Below are 9,478 nucleotides of genomic sequence, written 5' to 3'. Positions count from 1 at the left end.
GGAGCAGCCGGCACGGACACGCGTGTGCCCGGCGGGGGGAAGCAGCCGGAGGATGAACGCCGGCCTTGCAGGGCTGAAACCCGCCACCCCCGAGCTCGGGCGAGGTCCCGGTCCCCACAGGGCTGGGCCGTGTGTTTGTCAAAGCCAAAACCCCCAGAGACTCACCAGAAACATAAGGCAATTTGGTCTGAGTCCTGGGATCTTCCACGGTGGTGACGAAAACGAGAGAGTCACGCAGACAATGGCTCCAAACCCACACGTCTTTGAAGCGGGCCACCGAGGAGACAGCACAGCTCGTTTTCCCCCAGAAAGGCATTTGGGTGAAGCTGCAGCTGGTGGCCAGGAATGAGCAGTTAAAAGGTACCAGGCACAGAGCTGCCGACCTCCCCCAAAAGAGCAGCGAGGAGAGCTCAGAAAGGCTGCCAGAATTTTTCCACGATGCACACAACAGTAGTTCCGTGTAAACCGAGGGTAGAGAAGAGGAATTAGGGAATTGCTGAACCCCTCTGCACAAGGAATTGCTTAAGGAAAGGTGTCAAAGCTGCCCGGCACTCCACCTGAGAAGCCAGAACAAGAAAACGAGCTGCAGTAGGTGAAGGACCAAAAGGAGACATCCCCTTCTCCCATCCCAGCAGCAGAGTGCCAGAGCACGTGGGACAGACAGCTCCTGTATTTCTCTCTGTAATGCCACATTGACAACAACAAACTGGGAATTGCATCTTCTAGCCATGCAGTTCTGTTATTTTTCTAAAACCCCTTCTGAAATCCAGCACAGGCAGAGAAATCCTGGGGGAAGAAAGGTCCCTGACATCTTTCCAGATGCTTAGTGCTCTCCACTCCTCGCTGAGCATTAACAGGTTGGTGTAGCCGCGGCCACCAGCTGCCACAGGAGCAAGTGTTGGGAGTTCCTTGGCAAAGCCACATAGCCAGCTCGCCAAGGAAGCTGACCTTGGGTGGAGAAGGCTTGGGGCCTGTGCACGCAGCAGATGGGAATTTGTCCCATCCCCACCCTACATGGGACACAGGCATCTGGGGATGGTCGGTACCGTGGGCGACATCCCCGTGCTGCCCTGCACTGCCTCCTGCAGGGTGCTGAGCACCCAGTGGGCTCCAAGGCACAGCATGCCTAGAGCATCTGGAAGCAAAAGTGCATTTGAGCTGGCCCTGACAGTGCATTTAGGGCACACCGACTGTGTTCTCTTCCCTCATCCTTCCCAGGAAAGCGAGCAGCATTGGCACTTGGACCAAAACCCTTCCCAGCCCGCAGCCGCGGGCAGCTGCAAGAGCCCCTTGCTGCAGGGATGCGAAGCAGAAGTGACCGGGGCGGTTGCTGCATTACGCGTTGCTTCCCGTGGCACAGCTGGCTCATCCGGCTCAGGAAGTCACGCAGCGGGAGCAAGGGCAGTGCCCGGGAGCCTGCCTCCAGGTGCCCGCCAGCCCCGACCGCGTGGATCTAAACGCTGCGGAAGCACCAACGGCAGCTGCAAGGTACCTGCAGGCACGGAGGTCTCATCCGGCTGGAGGCAGGGGAGGATCGGGCGCCTGAGAGAGCTGAGCCTTTGGCACCTAAACCCTGGATTTGGCAGCAGCTAGAGGAAGCAGCTGTGGGGCCAAGAAACATTTTGGTGTGAGCTGGCTGGTGAGTCACAGTCTTTCCTGCTTCAGGCTGCGCCCCCAGTAAGGGGAACTTCGCACAAGTGCGGGAGGAAACGGGAGGGGAGCAGCCCCGCGAGAGCACAGAGAGGTAGGGATTGCTCCGTCCTCGGAGGTTTCTGAGGCGCAGCCAGAAAAAGATCTGGCTGACTGGGGCTGGTGCCAGCAACAGACCTGCTCGAAGCAGGAGGTTGGACTGGAGAGCCCCGAAGACTCCCCGCCACCATCCCACCTGTGCACTCGGACAGTGCTGAGTCCGCACGTTCTTAGGAGCCCTCAATCTTTGCTTGCTGCTGTTGTGCAGTCAGCTGATGAGGCTCTCCCGTCAGCTGGACAGCAAAGCAGTACTCGGTGCTGACAGGGACACGGACAGACACTCAGAAATTATTTTCTGCTGTCCCCCTGGAGGCTGGTAATGAGTCAAATTAGGTGAGAAAAAGGAAAATATGAAGCTGTCTGTTGCAATTTCCTGCCCCAGATTAGAGCTTGCCACGCAGAGAAACAGAGCTATGGCTATCCCATCCTGTGCTCAGAGTGATATATCTGGCTTCACTGCCCGTAACTCGACATTCCTACTTTCTCCGGATCCGTGGGATTTCCTGGTCGCTTAGGAACGGGAGTCTGCAGCAAGGCAGCCTGGGCAGGAGAGCACAGAGCCGGGTGCCTGCTGCCCCAGGAGGAGCCACCCTGCCTTGCTTTTGGGGTGGGGTGAGACCAGCCGAGGAGCGCCTGGCACGGATGTAGCTCTTGGGTGTTGCGCTGGTGGTTTGAGTTTTGCCCTGAGTCACGGCTGAGTAGCCAGGTGGGTGCTGATGGGGCGCGCTGGACCCTCGCGAAGGGCAGTGGGGCAGGAGAGATGAGGGCACTGCTGTGTCCCTGGGAAGTGGCTCCCCGGGGCTGAACCTGCCCATGCCAATTGTCTGGTTCTGAATGGTCCCCTCAGCTGTCACAAAAGTGCTGCTTTTCACTGCTGCTGTCCTTGTTTCCAGGTTGTTCACCATGAACGTGGCTGTTCTCCTCCTCCTGGGTCTGGGGCTGTTGGAAGCTGAGGGCAGGTGTTTATTCAATAGCACTCAGGATCACTGTGTATGCTACAACCTGTCCCAGGAAAGCCTAAGCAGCATCATCCAGTGCCTCCCAGCCTCTGTCGTGGAGTTTTCTGGGGGAGAGCTGGAGAGATACATAGCCTTCCCCATCAGTGACCTGGACCCCTCCGCCATTGAAATGCTCGACTCCCTTGTCGTCAGGAAACTAATTTTTGATGATCTCCTGGTGCCTGAGATACTCCTCGCCCGAGTCCTGAGGTTCTTCTCCTACACCCACGTGCAGGAGCTGGTGTTTGAGAGCTGTATTTTCAAGGGGAGAGGCAACTGGGATGAAATGGCTGGCAAGGACTTGCCCATATTGTCCCTGCGCTTCCACAACGTGACGTCTGCCCCGCTGACGGGCCGCGAGCAGGACTTCTCCAGCCTGAGCAGATGGCTGGAGACGCTGCAGGACCTGGCTGTCACTGGCTCCCGTGTCACCAGCCTGCCCTGTGGCATCGGAAGGGTGTTGAGAGCTCTGCGCTCCCTGGACCTGGCACAGAACAGCCTTGAGGATGAGGGCTTGAGGGCCACCTTCTGCACAGGGGCTTTTCCTCAGCTCCAGGTGCTGAGTCTGCGGCGCAACAACCTGACATCCTACCACGGCGTGTGCAAAAGCGTGCAGCTGCTGCGGGAGCTCCAGCATCTAGATCTCAGCCAGAACAAGCTCATGGCAGACTCATCCTCCTCCTGGCAGTGGCCAGCAACCCTCCGGATTTTTAACTTGTCCGACACTGGCTTGGATAAAGTCCTCACCCCTCTGCCTCCCAGTCTAGAAGTGTTGGACATGAGCTGCAACCACCTCCATGCCATAGACATCTCCCTCAGCTCCCTGAAGAAGCTCTTCCTGAGCCAAAACCTGCTGCAGGCTGCCCCCTCCATCAGGAATTACCCCATGTTGGACACCCTCCACCTAGACAACAACTCCATTGCAGAGCTGCCATGGGATGAGGTGAAGCTCCTGGGACATCTGCGGGATGTGGCTGCGGCTGGCAACCCCTACAACTGCTCCTGCTCTGGGGCCGGCAGCCTCCAGGCGCTGGCGGGTACGGGGCACCTTGGGCAGGGCTGGCCCCAGGACTACACGTGTCAGTCCCCCCCGCGCTACCGGGGCCGGCTGGTGAAGGACGTGCCGGTCTCGGTGCTGCAGTGTAACAGTGCTGCCGTGATCGCCCCTGTCTGCATTGCCCTGGCCCTGCTCGGCGTGGCCGCGGCCGTCTGCCTGGTCAGATCCAGGCCTGGGCTCGGCCGGCCCTGTCGCAGGGAGTGGTGTGTGAGTGCTTCCCTGCAGGGGCTCGGCCCCAGGGGCTGCAAGGCCAGCAGCTCCGTGGGAAGACTCACAGGACCCCCAAATGCTGGTGAGGGGCTCTCTCGGTGTCCCCAGTTCAGGCTCCCCTGTGGATCAGGTCTGTCCTCAGCATTATCCCACAGTGGCTGTGGCTTTGCCAATCCAAGTTTTCAGGAAATCCCCCAGGCAAAGCCCCTTGCCATGCTCTGTCCCCAGGTTGCACCCTCCCGGGGGGTTTTCCTTACAACCCACTCTAACTCCCCCAGCCCCAACATGCACCCATTGCCCCCGTGATATCATCTGCCCTGAACATGAGGAGTTCAGCTCCACCATCATTCCCCAGATGCCCCAAGCCTTGCTGGGGTCTGATGGTCCCCACCTAGAGCCCCCCCCTCCCTTGTAGCCCTGTGCCTCCCAGCCCAGCCATCCTTGCAGCCTCTGTGGCCCCCCTGCTGATCCTCCACCTCTCCCCAGCTGGGGCTGTGGCTGTGGGGATGTCTGGTTTGTGAGGACGTCTGCGGAGCTGCTATTCAGCGTAAGAGAAAAACCCCAAAACACAGGAAAACGAGTGAATTGAACACCCCTATGCACAAACGCTAATGGGCGGGAGGTAACGGAGACAGCAACCAAGTCCCGAGCACTCAAGGCACTGGTGGATGAACCCCTCGAGTGTGACCTTGAAGAGGTTCAACCAGAATCTTTTTCACCGATTGTCAGAAAACGTTTTGATTCTGGATGATTCTGAAAACATCTCACAGGAAAAAGAAAACGGATCATGGGATGATGAGGGAGATCAGGGAATGCAAAAATTACTGGGGAATGCTTATGGAAAGGATCAAAGGGAGGATCGTGGTAGGGGTGGGGGGGAAGGAACAATCAGGAATGGGGAAGAAGGGGGCTGGTCGTAGGTAGGATGGGCGCTTGCCTGGCCAAGCCCTGTGCTTCATCCCCATGATCTGTCTTGCCTTCCCATTAAAATCTATCCCTGGCTGTTCTCTGTGTCACCTCACTCTGTTTGGTTTGTGCACGTGTGGAGGTGACCCGCGAGCAAACACGGGCTGGACTGGGAAACCAGGGTGAGGAAAGACCCGAGGCTGGTGCTGGCGAATGGCTCAACAGGGGCCAGGATCTGTGATGGGCTTGGGGTCTGCTCCATGTCTGAGGGCACACGGGTGTGCACCTGCCTGTGGGTCGAGTGGGGGGATTGTGCCCCCAGCCCACATCAGCCCTGAGCAGCCGGAGGGGAGGGATGGGGCCGTGTCGCCCGTGTGCTGGTGGGAGGGCTGTCGGTTAGGTGGGTGCTAGCAAGCGCACTGCTCTGCTCGTGCTGTCCCATTACACCCCGCGTCTGCATCTGCATCTTGGGCACAAGCTGGACCTGGGAACAGGGAGCAGCCGCCGCTGTCTAATGGGTGAGGAAGGAGAATTCCCTGTGTCTCAGCATCCTAGGATCTGCTTTCCCTTAGCAGCAGCCAGGTCAGGCACAACGCCACCCCTTGCTCTGCTCCGGGTGGAGCCTCGGGTGCTGTTGGCTCCATTTGCAGTGACGGCTTATGTCCAGCCTGGCATCAGCCTCACGCCTGAGGACATCTGGGCAGGCAGGGGCTCGGGGGGCAGGGGCAGCGTCCTCATCTCATTCTGTAGGGGGGATGGCGGCAGACGGAGGGACACTTGTGCATCTCCTCATGTGCCTGGTCCGTCCAATGGCAAGGGGCAGGGGCTCTCTCCTGTCTCCCACAGTCTGCCCTTCCGCATTGATCCTCAGCTCCAGCATTTCCTTTTGTGTGTTCTTGGTATGACTGGTCTCCCATAAATGTGATCCTGTGGTTTGTGGGTGCTTTTGGTGACTAGAAAACCCTTCACGTCAGTCCAAGGTCCCACATCTGTCCCCGGCTTGCAAAGATGTCCCTCTTGGAGCCAGGAGCATGCCAATGGTGTGAGTGGCTCCCAGCACTCCCCTGGCCCTCCCTGACTCCTTGGCTGGCTGACTCAGCCTCCAGAACATGGTGTCTCCAGGCTGGACTCATCCCTGCCCAGCTCTGCCCACTCGACTGTGCCCAACACCGTCAATAATGCAAGGGAACGCGATCCCTCGTGTAACCCTATCCCCTGCCCTGTCCGAAAGAGCAGCCCAAGGGCTGCCGGTGCTGAGCTGCCATGGATGCTGGGGAGGTGAGTGCCAGCGTGGGGGACATAACAGGGTGGTTTGGAGGGATCTGTCCTCTGCCTTTGGTGTGGCATGGCCAGGTGCTGCCCAGTTCCCCAGGGGCTCACCCAGCTCCTGGCAGGTGCCGTGTGTGGGGCAGGACCCGGCTCATTCCCACCCTGCCCCGTGTCCCACCAGGCCGAGCAGGATGTGTGTGTCCGAGCAGCTGTGGTACTCCAGCAGGCAGCAGGTAGAGCTGGGGCTGGGGACACACACCTTTGGCCCAAATACAGCGGGGGCTACAGAGCAGCCGCAGCCGTGGTGGCACCGGGACTGCTATCCATGCTGGTGGGGCTGGCCTGAGCCATGGTGATGGGGAGGGGGCATCCTCCCCATGCTGGGGGCTCTGAGCGCCGTGGGCATCGTGGGAGGGCTGAGGGATGATGTGAAGTCCTGGGACCTGGTGCCAGGTTGTGGGGGAGGACAGAGCTGGGGGTGGGTGAGGATGATCCCCCCTGCACCACCCCATGCTCAGTGTTTTCAGGGCTGGGGGAAAGCTGGGCGGCCAGCAGTGAAGACCCCCTGCAGCTTCTCTTCACTGGGAAGGAGCTCCAGGTGAGAGTGGCAGGGACATGGGCATGAGGGGATGAGGGTCCCTGGGGAGCTAGACAGGAGCAGGGGGCCCTGTCCCAGCTACCTGCCATGCTCGGGGCCCAGAGGGGTGCTGGGGTCTTGGGCTGATCCTGCCCTACATATCTATGGGCCGCTCTCTTGTGGGGGCTCCTGGGGGTTACCAGAGAGCAGGGGAAGGGCTGGGGTCTGTGCCAGGCCCTTCAAGCCACCCCCACCATCTCCATCCCAGGGTGCCCAGTCCCCCCTTTACCCTGCACTAGTCAAACTGGGATGGGGGAAAGCTGAACACTATCACCTTCCCCCACCTTGTGCCAGGGCAGCCGCTTGACTGTTGATGGTGTCTTCTGCTTGGATGGAGGGCAGGTATGGTGAGTCCCATGTCCCTCTGCACCCCTGTCCCCGGGCAGATGGGCCAGGCCCATGCTGGCCAAGGCTGTGGTCTGGGGCACTCAGCCATGGTCCCAGCGGCACTGGGCACCACCAGCAGCTCCTCAGGTGCTGCAGGCAGTGCTGGGGACCCGGAGCTTGGTCCTGCGTGTGGCTCTGCTGGTGGTTCTCAGCCCTTCCCTGGTTTCCTCTTGGGTGCTGGGACATGGCTGCTGTGCTGGGACGAGCTGTCTGTGCCTCACTGCCCGTGTCGTGGTCTCTGGTGTGTTGTGCACACCGTGCCATGCCGTGCCGTGCCGTGCATGCTGTGCGTCTACCCTGTGCCATCCATACCGGGTACCCGTGCCGTACTGTCTGTGTTGTGCTGTCCAACCCATGCCAATGCCCCCTCTGCTCGACCATCTGCATCATGTTGTCTGTGCTGTGCCATGCTGGCTACATCTTTTCCCCCAGGAGAAGGTCCTGGAGTTGGCAAGACCCCAGCTGGCCTTGCTTCCCCTTGGCTACAGCGTGTCCCTGCTGCTGTGGGACCCCCATGGCTCTGGCACCCAGCTGCCGTTCCAGAGCATTGTCTGGCAGGTGAGGGCACAGGGCATGGCACGGGAGAGGTGCCAGGCTCTTGGATCATCCAACTGACCCCAGTCCTGCTGGTACGGGTTCAGGCCCAGCCATGGGTGCCACGAACCAGTGGCTCCTAGCTTGACCAGCTTGTCCCCAGGTGATTGACACCGTCTTCCAAGAGCTGGAGGCCGTGGGGGGTGATGAACAGAGCCTGCAAACTGTCAGCCTGGTGCAGGTAGGGCAGGAGCAGGGCTGGTCCTGGATGCCCTGGGGAGGGGGTCCTGTTCCCCCTCTACCACTGGCCAGACCCTGCTGCGCCAAGGGGCCTGTATCGCCCCACCGCTGGCAGCCGGTCCCCTGTGCTGGAGGGCGACCAGAGGCTGGAGACTTTTGGATCCCAGGTTGCCTCACCTCTTAGACAACTTCCCAGGTGTGGGAAGCCTGAGCTGCCCACGGGGCTTCTCCTAGACTCCAGCAGCGAAATGGGAATGTGGGAGTGCTCTAAAACCTTCCTGCCCACCGTGGGGCTGGACTTTTCCTGCCAGCCACTGCTACCTGTGGCCTGAAGGTCCCTCCAGTGCGTGCCTGGTTGGCACAGGGACAATGCCAGCTCCTGACATGAGACTGGGCACTGCCCTTTGGCTCTGGGATGCTGCCAGGAACCTGCCAAGCTCTGCATAGGGCCCTGCATTCCCAGGGCACTGCCTTTCCCTGGCCTTGGGGTTGGAAAAGCTGGAAGTGACCCCAAGATATCTCCCTTCCCAACCCTTACCTGTCCATGGCACAAGCAACCAGAGGGCCTGGTTAGTGCAGGATGCCAGCAGCCCTCTCTTTCTGTCCCCTGCCCTACCTAATGCAGCCCCATTGCAGGTCTGCGCCCCCAACAAAGCCAGGGACCTGCTCCGACCTGACAGCCGAGCTCTGCAAGTGATGGATGTTGCACCCTTGGGCCTGTAGGTACCAATCGCCACATGGTTGGGGAGCTACTCCTGGGGGGCTGGTACCCCAACACCAAGCATGGGGCTGAGCAGGGGGCATGGTGGACAGCCAGAGGACAGCCAGGGGTTTCCCGCAGGGGGCCCAGGCATGCAGGAGGCAGGTGGATGTGGCCTTCCTTGCTCAGTTTTGTCTCTGCTTCCAGGATGGTGGAGGAGGCAATGGAAATTGCTGTGCTCGATGCGCAGGCTGCCATCAGTGTTTATGCCCGGGGACTGGGTGCTATCCTGGCACTGCAGCCCCCTGCAGATGGGTGCTTGGCCATGCAGGGGTGAGGGATTCAGCCGACATCCCGCAGGCTCAGGAAAGATTGGGCCAGGGCTGGCTCCAGGCTCCGCTGCAGCCTGCTCATACGCCGGCCTCTCCCCAGCACCAGCAGCCTCTTCACTCTCACAGTGGAACGGGAGCTGGGAAGCGGCGGGCGTCAGCGCTCAGCTCTCAGGATCCTGGCATCCGCCGGGGCCATTGGGCCCTGCCCTGAGCTGTACGTACCAGAGCTGCGGCTCTGCACTGGGGCTGAGCTGGGACCCCTCTCCAGCACCTCCGTGGTGCCTGCTCTGGGGTTGGGGGGGATTCGGTACCCAGAGGTGAAGCAGGAGGGACTCAGACACCCCAATGGGAGCCTGTGGCTGGGAGCCAAGGGGTTGCTCCCACCCCTCAGGGATGTGGGCTCGCTCCCAGTGTGGCTAACCCATCCTCAGGCTCTCATGGGTCGGGGCTCTGCCTGCC

The 9,478-nt window shown here is 60.4% G+C and overlaps 1 protein-coding gene across 1 annotated transcript in view; it reads left to right on the top strand.

The window, feature by feature from the left end:
• Window positions 1–2,652: 2,652 nt before the first annotated feature.
• Window positions 2,653–9,478, top strand: part of LOC104508291 — a gene marked incomplete at its 3' end in the record, with an annotated part of 7,927 nt that continues 1,101 nt past the window's right edge. The window contains exons 1-7 of the mRNA XM_010149859.1: window positions 2,653–3,963; window positions 7,121–7,168; window positions 7,646–7,771; window positions 7,911–7,988; window positions 8,624–8,706; window positions 8,895–9,020; window positions 9,120–9,336. Of these exons, the coding sequence (XP_010148161.1) occupies window positions 2,653–3,963; window positions 7,121–7,168; window positions 7,646–7,771; window positions 7,911–7,988; window positions 8,624–8,706; window positions 8,895–9,020; window positions 9,120–9,336 (1,989 nt within the window). The remainder of the gene's footprint in view (window positions 3,964–7,120; window positions 7,169–7,645; window positions 7,772–7,910; window positions 7,989–8,623; window positions 8,707–8,894; window positions 9,021–9,119; window positions 9,337–9,478) is intronic.

Source organism: Eurypyga helias, unplaced genomic scaffold (assembly GCF_000690775.1).
Source record: "Eurypyga helias isolate BGI_N326 unplaced genomic scaffold, ASM69077v1 scaffold26794, whole genome shotgun sequence".
Taxonomy (NCBI): domain Eukaryota; kingdom Metazoa; phylum Chordata; class Aves; order Eurypygiformes; family Eurypygidae; genus Eurypyga; species Eurypyga helias.
Note: the sequence above shows the minus strand (reverse complement) of the source record. Positions and strands in the feature narration are given on the sequence as shown.